At 41.6% G+C, this 15,844-nt stretch overlaps 3 protein-coding genes and 1 non-coding gene across 6 annotated transcripts; 2 read left to right on the top strand and 2 right to left on the bottom strand.

The window, feature by feature from the left end:
• Positions 1-332: 332 nt before the first annotated feature.
• On the bottom strand, positions 333-404 carry Trnap-agg. Its single transcript has one exon. It is a non-coding gene; the product is annotated as a tRNA-Pro (tRNA).
• A 2,363-nt stretch (positions 405-2,767) lies between these two features.
• On the bottom strand, positions 2,768-8,155 carry LOC116928289 (condensin-2 complex subunit H2). Of its 2 annotated transcripts, none has more exons than XR_006650187.1 (10): positions 7,593-8,118; positions 7,148-7,530; positions 6,835-7,082; positions 6,660-6,769; positions 6,400-6,602; positions 6,221-6,337; positions 6,020-6,150; positions 5,725-5,961; positions 5,444-5,658; positions 2,768-5,376 (listed from the first exon to the last, which is right to left on the bottom strand). XR_006650187.1 is itself a non-coding variant. In XM_045177799.1 (10 exons), the coding sequence occupies exons 2-10, from the start codon at positions 7,907-7,909 to the stop codon at positions 5,545-5,547; spliced, it is 1,860 nt and encodes a 619-aa protein (XP_045033734.1). In that variant the 5' UTR covers positions 7,910-7,941; positions 8,006-8,155; the 3' UTR covers positions 5,380-5,544. The 2 variants fall into 2 exon arrangements, 1 of the variants encoding a protein (XP_045033734.1); XM_045177799.1 differs by lacking the exon at positions 2,768-5,376 and having other exon boundaries at positions 5,380-5,658; positions 7,593-7,941; positions 8,006-8,155.
• On the top strand, positions 3,025-5,683 carry LOC116928287 (anaphase-promoting complex subunit 4). Of its 2 annotated transcripts, XM_032935364.2 has the most exons (4): positions 3,025-3,164; positions 3,239-5,144; positions 5,205-5,386; positions 5,458-5,683. In XM_032935364.2, exons 1-4 carry the CDS (start codon positions 3,050-3,052, stop codon positions 5,520-5,522), a joined length of 2,268 nt encoding a protein of 755 aa, XP_032791255.1. In that variant the 5' UTR covers positions 3,025-3,049; the 3' UTR covers positions 5,523-5,683. The 2 variants fall into 2 exon arrangements, with proteins under 2 accessions (XP_032791255.1, XP_032791254.1); XM_032935363.2 differs by having other exon boundaries at positions 3,239-5,386.
• A 236-nt stretch (positions 8,156-8,391) lies between the features above and the next one.
• Positions 8,392-15,543, top strand: LOC116928276 (nuclear pore complex protein Nup98-Nup96). Its single transcript, XM_032935340.2, has 16 exons — positions 8,392-8,551; positions 8,657-8,749; positions 8,859-9,101; positions 9,227-9,618; positions 9,688-9,928; positions 10,005-10,291; positions 10,371-10,575; positions 10,651-11,082; positions 11,154-11,921; positions 11,989-12,372; positions 12,445-12,699; positions 12,768-13,636; positions 13,697-14,136; positions 14,202-14,856; positions 14,922-15,089; positions 15,181-15,543. The coding sequence occupies exons 2-16, from the start codon at positions 8,698-8,700 to the stop codon at positions 15,319-15,321; spliced, it is 5,532 nt and encodes a 1,843-aa protein (XP_032791231.2). The 5' UTR covers positions 8,392-8,551; positions 8,657-8,697; the 3' UTR covers positions 15,322-15,543.
• Positions 15,544-15,844: the final 301 nt, after the last annotated feature.

Here is a 15,844-nt window from a genome sequence, read left to right as displayed (position 1 = left end):
TCAGTAAGAAAGAAAGGAGGCATACTGTTGACACCGTCATGGTGACTTCTAAGGAATGGACCCAATGATCGGTTTAACTAATAACTAAACGATTGCTTCTATTTGGGATGCATAAACCGATTAAAAATTTAGCTGAACGCGGGATTTTTAAAAAATCCAAGCCCATATCCCAAACAGCCTCGCCCCACAATCGGGAAGAACATTATGACATGTTGGATTAAACAAATCATTTGAAAGTCGACTTGGCATGTAACCCGTTTTCGCCTTTCATCCGATAAGGAAACGAAAAAAGGAATAAATAAAACAAAGGCCGATGCAAAGCGAAATATTATGGGCTCGACCGGGATTTGAACCCGGGACCTCTCGCACCCTAAGCGAGAATCATACCCCTAGACCATCGAGCCATTATTTGTTAGCCCAAGAGACTTAACAAAATAAATAAATAAATAAAATAAGAGAAAAATCCTAACTATTAAACAGGATTAAAAATGGACGTTAATTCATGAAATCGCTGTGAAGTTTAACAAGTTCTTTAGTCTTTGTAAAATTAGGAAGAGGTGGTGTGGTACTACAAGTAAACGCCAGAAAACTGCACGAACTCAGTTACCTGTTGACAGCTGGTAAAGTTTTTCCAAGTTTTTCACTGTTCAGGGTTCAAACAGAATAGCAGACGAGAACGCCAATCAGTTAATCTTTCACTTTTAAGCAATACAAAATATATGTAATAAAAAAACGGGAAATTAAAAGAATATACCAGTCAAGTGCCACATACTAATTACGGCAAAATTTTTCGGTATTGGAGTTGGTCGCCGAACCCTCATCCGACCGACGATAGCAAGTATTAGCATCTGTTGCTTGAAAAGAGGGCATGCGGTCATTGGTAGTCTTTGTTGGATCTCAGCCGGATTAAACTTCATTCGTCCCCACTCTGATCGAAATGGCTTGAGTGATTTCGTTGTGTTCTACCTGCATTTTAACACACGAATATTCCATTAGTTTCATAAAAACAAATTTAAATTGCGATAAATGAATACGCATAGATAAAACTCCCCAAGTGAGGTCGATTCCGTTGTAGCTGGAAATAATTTCGAATCTGTGGAATTAAATGGCAAGGTAGAAAGGACGAAGAATAAAAAATCACAAATAAATAATAATAATAACTGAAAATATTTTCTCCAACAGGCTGACAAAACAACGGTGATTTTGCTATTACTTTTAAGTTTAGAAAGAGCTGCACTCTTGCCTTGCACTCTCCTTAGTCCAGTCCATAACAAATCAGCAAGAAAGGAACACCAAGCAATCTATGAAACAAGAAAACAGAAGGAAAAAGAGTTACATTTCACATATTTATATAAAAAAACTAATATAAAATATTACATATAGCCCCAGTATAATACTCTTTTACCAATGTGTTGACTCATACTTGAAGCTGGGATATGTGTTACTAATAAAACAATAATCTGTTAAAGTGAAAATCTGCTGAACTAAGTACTCTTCAGTTCATGAAAGAATAACTATGAAAGGACAGCTAGCAAGTCCAGATGCACTTATTTCTTGTAACTACTCTGTAACCATGAAACAGTTACTCGCAGAGCTTTAATTTTTGGTGAATTTTACCCCTTTTACTTGTTATCTACTATAATTTTCACAATAGAAGGTATTATAACATTGACAATACCTATCTAGTTGATCCTGATGATTTTGTAAGTAGCTTTGGAAATGTAGATATTACATCTCAGTACATACCAAAACAAACACCTGAAGCAAACCAAACATTTAGTCAAATCTGTTTTAATGCTTCAAAATAGGTAGCCCTAGTAGTAAAAGTAACAGTATAGAAGATGCAAGGGATAATTGTATCATATACCCTTTCCCAACAAACAATTCTTAAACACATGCAGCATAAATTTTTTTCCCCCAGAGTTATGATCCTTTCTTTGGTATAATACCTACTACATCAATTTGATGTTACCTTGTGTAAGAGACGGGAATTGGATATGAAATCCATGACTGAATTTTATCATAAAAATGGCGATTGTACGTGGTTCAGCTCCCCGGAAGCACAAAGCAGCATCCCAGTGATCCCACGTTTATGCTCACGTCGAAACCACCGCTTCCAGTTCAGAAGAATGAGATCCAAAATACCAAAAGAACGTTGACTTTATGACTTACCAGCAGAGTCATAGTCATATTCTATGACTCTGCTTACCAGTTACCATTTACCACTTTACCAGACCAGTTGCCACTTGCCAGTGCGCCTAGGCCTAGGATTGACATGTAGTTCAAATAAAATTCACTAGGAGCCACTACGATCGTTAAGGGACAATCTTGATGACCGAGCGTCCGAGCAGAGTAATAGAATACTGGTGTAGCCACGGCTATGTTACTCCCTCTCGATTTTTTCCAAAGTTGTTGATTTCGTTCATTGTAGAAATGAGGCGATATCATTTAGTGTCCTAACCTAACGCCACCTTGATTGAGTTTTAGGGTCGTTAGAAATCTCTTCTGCTCTTACTTTTTACTAATTAATTAGCCTTTTGTTTATTTCATACAGACGACAAATGCGCGAAAACATAGAAAACGTAATATATCATAAGTTCACACGCCGTGTGGCGTTTCGTTATGGGACGAGACTTTCGGCCAAAGGCAATGGCTAGCTCTTTTTAGGTCCGAGCCTAATGACCAAAGTCAAAATAGTGAACCAACCCTCCCATTTATATCTATGACTCTGCCTTAAATATTTAAAAAATATTTATATCTAATTATCAATTGATATTTAGATTTTATTTTCTGCAGACCACGAAACATTCGTCTGCGATATTAACATTTTTGAAATTATGATATTTGGATTTTTGTTTTTGTTTTTTGACAGAGGACCGAATCGACATATTCGTATATCTGTTTCAAAATTTCCCGCTAGATGCGCCAGGTGAGATATTGAAAGAAATCGAAAATAAAATTTTGAAAAGTTGATTGTAAAAACTTATTTATCAAGTACTTTCAGCGTAACTTTGACGTGTCAGTCGGTCTATTAGGCTATTAGTTTAAAATGGTTTCGTGTATGATGAGGCAGAGCGATGAGAAACACATTCTTGGCACCGCTTCAACTGAAATTCTTCTTTGGTCATCGAGGCGAGATCTTATTGCCGTCTCTAACAGTTCTGGTGAAAACTTACATTTTGTCATTCAACTATGATGTCAGACTACTTAAGTTCTTTTGGGGTTTAATAATTTTCAGGCGAAGTTTTTCTTCGTAGGCTATCATGGAGTAAAGTTTGGAAGCTTCCTAAAACCGGAGATGGTGTCAAAGTCACTGCAATTGTTTGGAGACCAGATAGTGTAGTGCTTGCAGTTGGATACAGCTCTGGTGACATGACTCTTGTTGATGTTGAATCCGGGGATATTGTCCACACATTTAATCCATGTGGGGAACCTATTACAGCCCTTTCTTGGGAAAACAGTATCGCCAGTTTGAACGAAGAGGCTGAAAATCTTTTACTGCCAGAACTGCTCCCTCAGCCATCAAAAGTGAATTCTTCTAAACTTGATTCAGGATCAATGCTGGAAGGTGATAAAGACTTGAAGAATGAAGAGCTGCTGAGCCTTTTGTGGATTGGTCTTAAAAATGGGTTAGTTTATGGGTATGCATTTGGATTGTTTCCTTGCTGCCTTCTTAAACTCTCCAAACTGAGTGGTATGAACGAAACGATTGGTGCTGTTCGAAGTATTTGTCCCAACGGAGACCATAGCCAGCTGTGCATACTAGCCGACCTTCGAGCTGGACGCTCGGAGGTGCTTCTGATGACAGTGGACACTCCATTGATAACATATTGTTTGAAGGAATTATATGGTCTAGGAGTTCTCTATCGACAGATAACCGGACTTATGGATTGTCTAATTAGTGCCCAGAAAGCTCTTCAAGAAGCATGGGAAGATGCACTAGTCGATTTGGAGTCAAAAATGGTTCGGTATGACAATAACGATGGCCAAAGTAGCTTATCCGTAGATTTGATGGAGCTTCTGATGTTTGGCCATGCTGGTATTAAACTAGAGAAATTTCTAGTAACCGATTTGACCGATAAAGGTCTCAAACGTATCGGACAAGCTGTAGAATTATCCTACAGCAACATGCAGAAACTGCTCGTTAAACACATTGTATGTGCCAACTACCAATTATCGCATTATTTGACTCAACTTTGCGGGTTGGCTAAACAAGAAGATCGTTTCTCATGCCTCGGCCTTCAAGTGAATTTGTGTTTGAGTGCTTGTCGGGCTGCCGGTTCCTTTACAGCCAAGACAGCTGAGCTTCAACAAGTAATAGATGGTTCAATCAAGTACCTCAAAACTTTTTTCCGCTGGCTATACGTGACTATCCTTCGACTTTCGGATGAACCCATCCCACCTGAACTTGCTACAAGTACCCAGCAAGACGTGCGATTTATCGCCAACTTCTTGGCAAAAGATTTCGAAACAGACGGACAGGTGCGCCTGGATCGTATTGGACAGTATTTAAGAAACGAATCATTGACTTCTATCACCAGCTCTAAAACTCGCCCTTGGGATATGTTGGCAGAAGCGTGTCAGACTATAACGAATTTTCCAGATTCCGACCTCTTCCAGCCACGAGCTGAACGGTCTCTTGTCCAAGAATTTACTCATTTGGAACAACAGGTCAAAGCTAGTTTTGAAGCCATTCCTTCAGCCGTGGGACAAACTGCGTCCCTGCCGTTCATGACCAATCTCACTCTAGACTGTCAAAGTGATGGCCTAGATAAGATCAAAATCACTTCACGGTCCATTAACCAACCTAAAGACCGCTGCAACTTGATTGGCCTAACTAATTCAGCCACTCCTTCATCAGGGTTTTATTTGTTTGAATTCGCTTCGGAGAAGGAACGCAAGAATTTGACGCGGGCAGCGTTCTTCTCCTTTAGAAGGTGCGACCATCTACCGCCTGGTGAATATAAGCTTAGTGACATGCAGTTTTATAACAACGAGGTTATGTCGGTATTACTTTTGACTGAAGAAAACACGACCAGTATCTTCCTACAACTTAGCCTAGCCCTATTGCGCGAACAATTGGCACCCATCATGTCACGACGAGGACCATTTAACTCGTCATTCCAGACGGAACTTTTTGCTTCGTCAGTACTTAGCCAAAGCAACCTACGATCGGTAGATGTTAATACCTTTATAGAAGCTAGTTCGTTCCGCGTCTTCAACGACTTTCAAGCTACTGCCCTCGGGTTGTCTTCGAGTCGAAAAGTAGCAGCCATCTTTTCTGCAGCTAAACGAAAAGTTCGCATATTTGACATGGAAGTGGAAGAAGAGGAAGATGTCGAAGACGAGGATCAAGACATCGAAGATGTTTCAGACCTGTCCCAAGGTATGTAAAAGTATAATTCAAAGTTGTGGTAACAAGAAAAACCTTGCCAATGTTTACATTCTTCATCAAAGAGATATCAAAAGATGGAGGAAACCAGAAAGACGTCAGCGATGTAGATATGGCCGTCTCTCCCTGAATGGCACATGCTCTTTCGCTGACTAGACGAAGCCATCCATATGCTCGTGATGCCGCTCTCGGGATAAGAGCTTCAACTCGACACCATCCAGACTTAATGCATCTTGTAGCTGAATTTCGACGTTGTACGCATTTGCCTATAAATACACATGTTAATAGAAATGCATTTAGCAAAAGCGAGCAGCTTTAATCGTTAAACATACCAATTGAAGAGTGGCCAAGAAGTAGCGGGCTACTTCGTTTTTCGGTTGGTCTCTCACAATTTTTGTAAAGGCGCATTGGCTTCCTATAGCTGCTTTGGAACCGAATTCTTCTATGATGCGACTACCGTAGAGATGGATGTCGAAATCGCGACGACTTTCGGCCTCTTGAAGTCTGGGTTGTATCATCTCATGCCAAGCTTGTACACGGCGAGTTGACTCAGTTGAAGTAACAAATTCCTGGCGAAAGATAGCCGCCGAGTTATAACAAATCTGTTTACTAAAAAATAAGATCTACTTTTGCTGAAGCAGTATACTCCGCCATAAACTGCTGAACAAGTTCAAAAAACTGTTTTGATTCATCCATTTCTTTCGTGGGACTAGTAAATCCCACCGGGTCCTCGGCATGGAAACTGTCACTTGAAAAATCTAGAAACAAAAACAAACAAAAAATTCAGATTGGAATTTCTACTTGTGATAACTAACTTTTAACTTTTACCGAAAGCACCAGAATCGTTACATCTGTCTTCTCCATCTGCGCCATCGTTATCTTGATCATCGTTATTAATGAGATCGTCTCGATGCAGCTCTCCCATTCCTTCTGGAATGTTTCCTCCTTTGGCAAGAACCAAATACATTAAAATTTTCTTAGTTCAATTATACGAGATAGATACGAACTTTCAGGACGAATTTTTTGTTGTTTTTTTATAGTGGTTCCAGTTGTCTTAGTGAAGTGAACGTAATCTTCCCAAAATTCGGGATCAGGTTGGCAACATTTTAGTACAGGCATCTTTAGCATTTGGCATTTCCCCAAAAACTCATCGATATCAACAAGTGATTCTTCATACTTTGGTTCTTTCCCGACTTCTTTACGCTTCCTCCTGCAAATAAGTTGAGTTTATTTTATATGATAAATGAAGCTATACCATGTAACTTACAAGGACAAGGGTACTTTGCATCGAATTGGATGTCCACAGGGTTTCGCAACAACGTCTCCATCAGAATAGGGCTCTAAACCACTCCAGGGATCTATCACTTCTCGATTTTCCTATTTTAATGTAAATAGTCTTTTATAGATCCTCAGGTAAACAGAATAAAAAATATATACCATACCAAAGGAATAGGAGCAGGAATTCTATCGCGTAGACGCATTCTATCAACTACTTTTTCGTTTATGCCAGTAGAATTTTCGTGTTCCTCGATTGTTGGCGGAATAATTTCGCTGCCGGAAACAGGTTCAACATCATTTTGCCAACCGTCTAAGTTAGGAACTTGGTCTTCTAATTCTAGGTCATCTGAATCAGTTTGTGCAGCGGCAGCTGCTGGTTCATTTTGAAGTAAATTTGCATCGCAATGCTCGCCTACAATTAAAAATGTTAAAAACATTCAGAAATATCATAAACTAAGTAACCGTTTTTCATCTTACCCTGATTTTCGCCAAAGGCCTCGGATTGGGAAATTATACCATGTGCATGGTGAATTTTGAGAAATAAATTATGAGGATCAAAAGGAAAATTTGATCTAAGATCAGAAGGGTATCCCAAATGCTCATTTGAAAGAGTGTAAAGTTTAATTTTAATAGGATTTGAGCTTCCTATGACATCTTCCAATTGCAAGATTTCATATGGCAGAGTTTGCAACTTTTTTATATCTTTGGATCCTCTTTTCTTCAACTTAGATCCAAATTTTCGAAACTTGAGTGGAATCGATTCTGTTAAAAGATCTATATCTCCTTTATGATGTCTCCTGCGTGAATTTTTTTTGGGCTTTGATCCAGGCATTTGATTTTCGTCATTTTCATTGCTGTTGCTAAATATTCACACAATTTATTAGCAAGTACATTTTCTGTAGGATATTAAATGCACCGTTACCCATTGGAGCTTAAAAAATCAATTACTTCTTGAAGTAAAAGCCATAACTGTTCAACTTTTTTGCTATAGATTTGCGTACTATTTTGCACCACCATGGCAGCTTTTGCAAAATCTAATTTCATTTGCTCGCCATTGACATTAACTTCAATACGTAAATCTTGAATATACTGGACGTATTCTTCCAACTTGTCAGCAATATTCAGCTCCCAAAATCCTTGCTTCGTAAGCTCTCGAATTGGTTTAAGAAGGGCTGCGAACTGAGAACTAAAGACATCGTCTTCTTCAACGGAACTCCCACTCAAATTAGCTTGACTCATTGTTTACAAAGCTATGACACACATAAGTTTTACTTGGAAAACAATAACAAATATAAACATATGAAGGTTCATCACTTTATCATGACAACAACAGACCTCATTATGTCTAAACTGTAAAAAAAATAATCATTGCAGTAGTAAGATAACACCAATTCAAAAATTGAATTTCGGAGTTAAACGTAAATTGTTAACCTTAATATTAAACGTAAAGGCCTGTGTGCTACAAGAAAACGACAGAAACATTCATAAGATGCCACCTATGAGCTACACCACATGCTAGAATTCCACTTTACAGCGTGTTCCACTTTTACTAGAATACCAAACTTATATCACTTTATGCGATCCTAGTACGAATTCAGAATTATTTTGATAAAAATAATTTAAGAATTAGTTGTACCAAAATATAAAATGAATATTATTGTTTTTTAATCATGAGGCATTAGGAACTAGTCGACTGGCCTTCTTGATATTTTAATTTTCCACCGCCTAGCGCCTACTGCTTTTTGGCATTCATAATTCGTACGCTATAGGTCTGACTTTCCGAATTCAGCCGTTTCACAATTGTCAGCAAGGTTCACACGACTCCCGCGTGTTGAAATTACTGTTGTGTTCTAAAAATTTGTGTGACAAGCGCTAGCCATTGTAAGTTAGAATTGCGAATTCTTCCAAACATAGTTATTGTGTCGTGTTTCATTGCGTATCCCATAAGCAACGGAAGAAATTTTCTAATACAATTTTCATCTTTAGCTGCGGAGTGTGCCGGCATATCCAATGATAGAACTTTAAAAATGTTTGGGCAAAATAGACCAACTTTTGGAGCACCATCTACAAATACATTTGGTAAAAGGAATTATTCTTATGTTTTACTAGTTTATTTTGTGCCACTTTTTTTTTCCTGATTATTCAATGCTTATGACTTATTGAATTGTAACCTGTTGTTACGTTACAGGCAGTTTTGGTACTAACACATCAACAGGGTTTGGCCAGTCATCATTTGGTGCAAAACCAACGGGAACTGCTGCACCAACTTTCCAACCAACTGGTTTTGGGTCCAATACATCTATGTTTGGAAGTTCAGCTACTGCAACAAGCCAACCCTCTAGTGGTTTGTTTGGTACTCCTTCTGCAACTTTTGGAGCTACACAGCCAACAGCAGGATTTGGCACACCTGCCCCTAATACTGGCTTTGGAGGTTAGGGTTTTAGTTGGTAGTTTCTATCACACATTTTGATGATTTTACATGTAAAAGCATCGACAGTTCTTCTTATATTTACAACCAGGATCATTGACTTAAGTGTTTTTATTTTGTGTTTTAAGGGTTTGGTGGTGGTGCGTCTGGTGGAAGCTTATTTGGAACTCCTGCCCCTTCAACAGGGATGTTTGGATCCAATGTCCAACCAGCTGCTCCTGCAAGTGGAACAACTGGGATGTTTGGAGCAGCAACAAACACAGGGTTTGGAACACAGGCAAAGCCTGCATTTGGCTTTGGTGCCACTAGTACTTCCAACAGCTTGTTTGGTCAGCCTCAAACCCAACCAACCCAAACCACCTCGCTTTTTGGACAGCAAACAGCACAAGCCGCACCATCTACTGGTACTGGATTGTTTGGGTCGTCATCTTTTGGCAGCACTATGGGAGCGTTTGGCTCTTCCTCGGGGACCACTGGCACAACGGTTAAATTTAATCCACCAGCAGGGACAGACTCGATGGTATAGCCTATATCTTTTACAGTTTTCTGTTGCACACTCTTATGGTTCATTAATGTTTCTCCTCCATAGATGAAGAACAATGTTCAAACTACTATTAGTACTCATCATCAGTGTATCACTTGCATGAAAGAGTACGAAAATAAATCATTGGAAGAACTCCGATTTGAAGATTACTCTGTCGGAAGGAAAGGACCAACTCCGGGAGCCGGTCCACAACCTGGAGGACTATTTGGAGCGACCACTGCTACCACTCAGGCCACTCCCTTATTTGGAACTCAACAAACGCCCCTTTTTGGAACACCAGCATCTAGTAAGCGTCACTTCTAGTGACATCCCTTTTTTCTTTTTCGTTAGAATGGAGAAACCAAACAATTGCATTGTTGCAGCTATGGGACAGACGAGCTTTTTTGGACAACCTCAACAGCAACAAGCGCAGCAACCCGCCTTTGGAACAAAACAAATTGGTTTTGGCCAAGCCACTACTTCGACTACGTCAACGTTTGGTTTCGGGCAAGCAGCACCACAACAACAACAGGCAAGCATCTTCGGTCAGCCGCAGCAAGCCAAGCAATTTGGCACGTCGATTTTCGGTCCGCCAACTACGAGTCAGCCTGCTCCCACATTCGGAACACAAGCACCGGCGACTGGGTTTGGATTCGGCACTCCCCAACAAGTACATCCATTTTTTTTATTGCTTTATGTAATTTTATTTTTAATGGCGTTTTTAATTTTTGCCTTGCCAATTATCATAGACTCAAAGCCTTTTCAATGCCCCTAAGACAGCTATGGGGGTCCAGACTTCAACAGCAGGGTTCGGTTTCCCACAGACGACTACCACTCAGTCCGCTGGAACAAATATATTTGGCGCCAAACCCGTAACTGGCTTTGGAGCTACATCTACCCCTGCGTTTGGAGCAACCCCTGCCCAAACAACCACACCAGCCTTTAGCGGATTTGGTAATTCATCGTACCTTTACAACAACAAAAAAGAATTTTAATCACATTGATTCATGTTTTGTTTTTTCCGTTCAGGTACCGCCGGAACTGGTTTGTTCACTCCTGGGCAACCTGCTTTTGGGGTGAAGCCAGCTGGGCCGACTTTCGGTACTGCGACATCTACTGCGCCGACCCTTGGGTTCGGCCAGACTCCTTCAATGTTCGGAGGAACATCGGCTGCTAGTGCGAAGCCTGGTCTGTTTGGTACTACAACATCTTTTGGCAGTTCTGGTTTTGGAACGACACCTAGCTTTGGAACAAATGTTGGAGGAATGGGTACTACTGCGCCCGGCTCTCTCTTTGGTGGTACCGGTATTGGCGCTCCTACTTCCCTGTCTTTCGGAACGACGCAACCTGCTGCAGGGGCCAGTACTTCTCAGCTTCCCATACATCAATACATCTTGACGCTTAGTGAGATTTCTCAATCAAGTGATCATCCTCTCTTCCGGAAGATGTTGGAACCATCAGGTAAGTCTTGAATAAGTTACCAATAGGGTATTTTGTTCAACAGCGGGTTGACGATCGTTTTTTAAACGCAGGTAAAGCAGAAGAGTTGATCAAATCGAGCTCGCGAACCAGCTTGTCCAACGGTGCTGCACCAACTCCTCCCCAGTACCGAATTTCTCCGATGCCCTCGAGTAAAATCCGCACCAAAGCTTTACTTAACGGATCATCGACTAGCGGTGGAAGACGATCAATATTTGAAGGATTGAGTGACGAAGAAGAAGGCGAGGAAACGGGAACTGCATCAGAAGCCAAAACGGATTTCTTCGTACCTCGTCGAAGTGTCAAGAAACTTCAGTTAAAAGCGATTACGCTCGATACTACCGTCGAAGCTGAGGATAAAGCGGATGAAACTGAACCCATTAAAGCGGCGCCTGCAATCTCTCCGGAAGACAGAACGCCCGTTGTCGATTCTCGACCTAATCCGAGAATCCGAGAAGAACTTGACGATAGTCTGACGGTATTGAAGATACGTCGTCCGACTGTTGCATTCCTTAACCAATCCGTGGCGTTAGATCGCAGCAGTATGCTCGACGAAACTGGAATTGGAGAAGGTGAAGTCACCGTTGCGGAGGAGATAAGCGAAACGGTAGAAGAGGAAATAGTTCCCCCTCATCCCGCTGGAATAGTTTTACGTCGCTGCGGGTATTCAACCATTCCGACAATGGAGGAATTGGCAATCAAAGGTTTAGATGAAAGTGGGAAATGCATCGTTACTTCATTTTCAATTATCCGACGAGGCTACGGTCAAATATTTTTCGAAGGCCCTTTGGATGTTGCGAATTTAAATCTGGACGAAATCGGTGGGTGTTACTAATGCTTGCCCAATCAATACTTTACACTTATTAAGGTTATTTCTTTTTTACACAGTATTGTTTCGCCACAAGGAAGTGACGGTATACCCAGACGATTCCAAGAAGCCACCTGAAGGAGAAGGACTCAATCGCCGAGCTGAAATCACGTTAGACCGTGTCTGGCCTGTTGACAAAACCACTGGAGAGTACATCACCAATCCTGAGAGGTTAGCTGTGATGCGCTATGAAGAGCGACTTGCGCGAGCTGCCCATCGCCTACAAGCCAAATTCATCGAATACCGGCCAGAAACGGGATCGTGGGTATTCCGAGTAAATCATTTCTCGAAATATGGATTAGAAGATTCGGATGAAGAAAATGAACTGCCTGTTGTTCCGCCCAAAGCTGCTACCCTTCCGACCTCACAAGGCCAGGCGGCTCAGGTTACCACTACTGGTGCTGGTATGTGGAGGATGTTTTAATTCAAAACCAGTTCAGTAGTTTTGGAAGTCAATTTGCTTGCAATTTGTGTAGGATTGGGAGGCATTTCGACCACCATTGTTCAAGCGACTTCAATGTCGATGACGTTCGAGGAAGACATGGGTGTTGAAGACGATATGGTGATCACGCAGTTCGGCGATGGGTTTGAAGACTCTGCTCGCATCCAGTCACCCCCACCGGTCAGCACACAATTAGCAAGAACATTAGGAATGCCATCCCAGAGAGTTCAGATCATGAAGGCTTCTTTCTTCGACGCTGATAACGATTTTATACAAGATGTGTCAATGGGTAGGTTTAAGTTAAATTTTTTTTTAAATTCTGTATATAAAGAAATAAAAATAAATGCTTCTTAACAGGTGTTGGAAGTTTTCTAGAGCAGTCAGTACGGATGTCTCAATCGATTGCACCACGAAAAGATATGAGTCGCATGTTTAATGACTCGCCCGTGCGTAGCCCGGGAAGTCTTTTCAAATCTAGCGCCATAGCTGCGATTCAGCCGCCGGATGACGTTAACAAATCGCATGTGCCGATGGAACAGACCTTTAATGCCACCGCCAAAATGCAAGATTTTACTGGGATAGAGAACTTGTCAACTTACGTCCGATTAGAACATGTCAGAAATCCGGAGAAATGCCGGAAGGTAGTACCCCGTTTTGCTACAGCTGAAGTTGCCCTGTCGCGATCTGTAATGCAAGGCAAGTTTGGCATTGTTACGGACGCTGCATTGTTCCAGAACCGACAGTTTCGGGTGGGGTGGGGTCCTGACTTGCACCACCTGGAACTCAAAGCAACCAAGCGTCTTTCTTTGTTAACCGTGAAAACGTCCGACCTAAGGCAGAGTATCAATCCTGAAGAGGATGTCTTCACCGTCGAAAGCAAAAACCCTTACGTTGTCTTTCTAGCGACCTATCTGAATCATACGAAGCAAAACGTGGTTAAAGGCGTCCCGACACTTTGTCCGTTACCTGGTTCTCAGGCCGTCGGTTTCCTGAAAGCAGCCACCGAGAGTCTAACCTCGAAATTGAAGACGAGTGGCAGTTCCGAAACACGACAATTACTGAATTATATGGGCAAAGTCTGGAATCTTTGCATCGCTCTTTGGGGACCTTTAGACGTGGAAAGTGGTTCGCACGCGGAGACCATGGCCAGGAAAGAAACGTTAACGCATTGGCTCGAAGAAGCCGCCACGGAAACCAACATCACAGGTCTCAATGAAGAAGAAGAGGTAGTTTGTTCAAGTGTTCCTTGAGTATCTCGTTAATCAGTAGCATCCTTTTCGATTTAGGTTTTGACTTTGCTCGCCCGCCATGATGTTGCTGGTGCTGCTCGCCTTGCTCACAAAAACGGCGAGTACTACTTGGCGCTGCTTATCTCGCAAGCAGGATCGTCTTTGGCTTTCAAGGGGATGCTGCAACGCCAACTTCACCTCTGGACGGAAAACCGTGCAGATGCCTTTATTACTGAAGACCGTCTTCGGGTCTTTGCCTTACTGGCGGGAATCACAGTGTGGGAAACCACGCACGGCAAGATCAACACTTGTGAAGGAATGGATTGGATCAAAGCTCTGGCACATCATTTGTGGTACGTAATTTCCCCAGTGGGGAGCATCACCGACGCACTGCTAGAGTACGAGGCTGCCTGCGGCATATCGAAAGATGAGAGCGGCGTAGAAGTTTATGCTAGTGGACCATCGCCTTCCTATTCACAGTCCCCTACCCAGTTCAGGTATGCCCGTTTAAACGAGCAGTCAGGAAAAACGTTTTCTACATTTTCAAATTGAATCTTTTCAGAGACTTGTGCTTCCAATTGATTTCACTCTACTGTCACCGCACAATTCCACTAGAAAAGTTGATCAATCCCTTGAGCCACACGTGGAACGTGTGCGAAAATGTACTGTCGTGGTTACTGTGGCAACAGCTTCAAGCCTTGGGTTATTCGCATCTTTCAGAAACGGCCGCTGCCCAGTTAACTACTGCGTTTGCTTCCCAGTTAGAAAATTGTGGTCTGTGGCATTGGGCCATCTTTGTTGCCATGCATCTTAAGTCGACGCCTTCTTTCATTCAATCGTTTGTGGAAGACATTCTCGTGCGCCATATCGGCCAAGAAAAGGATGAAAAGTGCGAGCGTTTCCTCGTGGAAAAGCTTGGCATCCCACAGCAGTGGATCGAAAAATCTCGAGCTGTTAGAGCGCTTTATTCGTTTTGCCCGAGACTTCAAGCCACGTCTCTCCTTGCTGCCGGACTTTACAATCAAGCCCATGATGTCATCTGTGATGAACTTGCACCTGAAGCCATTTTGTCGGAATCCTACCAGGAACTGGAGGAACTCTTGGCTCCCTTAGCTGATCCTGAACGTTCCAGTATGATTGCCGATTGGTACCTAAAGGGCAAAGTCTATTGGAATTACATCACCGTGGTCAAAGCAGTAGATCGAATTTTAAAGCAGGTAAAAGTTTTCACTTGTCGTTATCTGTCAGATTATTATTTAATTTTTAATTTTTGTTGCTCAAGGATAATTCCAACGAGAAAGGAATGCAATTAGAAAAATTAACACCGGACTTGACCTCGCTGTGTAACTTGGTATCCTCCCTACCCGTACCTACCGCCAAACACAGGCTAGTTCGCACGGAAATCGCTCAAAAAGCGGCATACATTTTGAAAAACGTCATCGGGCTACAGGTAGAATTCTGACTAATATCTTCAATTAAAAGATAGCGATTATTCTTCCTCATTTTGGATTAATGGTTTTGCTTCATTTCTGTGTCTCTAGTCCGTCAACGCATCCGAAGAAATTGTGGTTCCCCCTCGTTTTGTCCTACCACAGCTCCGTCAGCTCCCTGTGACGCAGGATTATTCGCTGTCTGAGCTTAACAACGTTGTTCGGGCGTACTTTCTAGAACTCAAGGTTTAAACGGTGCCAAGTTCAAAGGATCTTTCATGATTTTTCATTTTTTTTTTAAATCTTGAAAATTGTCTTGGAAGTGAAGCTTGACATTGCCTCCCTCCCAATCCAAAATTTATGATTTTACATTTTTAAACCAATGTGGATGAAAGTGCAGCGACACTCCCAATTTCATTTGTTGATATATCCCGCCTGTCTTGATGGTTGAAAATAAACGAATTGTCCCTTTCATCCTCCATTTCAAAACGCAATGTTTTTCTTGGCCGTTAAAGTTTCAAGGTAAATGTTTGATAATTACTTGCCTTATTGTGTCGTCGCCACTGCACCGTGACTGTATCGAATAAGGAATATAATTCGTGAATAAATCAATGTTAATATCAATGCACTTCTGCAAAACGATAGTGTTAAAGTCGAAACTTTTTGTTGATTGTGAGTCATCCCTTTGCTATTGATAAGGTGCGTTCTTGGCCATCTTCTTCCCAAACTTGTCATCTTTCTGACGGAGACGTTCCAATTATCTCATATCTGGCAC

The sequence above is a fragment of the Daphnia magna genome, linkage group LG8 (genome assembly GCF_020631705.1).
Source record: "Daphnia magna isolate NIES linkage group LG8, ASM2063170v1.1, whole genome shotgun sequence".
Classification (NCBI taxonomy): domain Eukaryota; kingdom Metazoa; phylum Arthropoda; class Branchiopoda; order Diplostraca; family Daphniidae; genus Daphnia; species Daphnia magna.
Note: the sequence above shows the minus strand (reverse complement) of the source record. Positions and strands in the feature narration are given on the sequence as shown.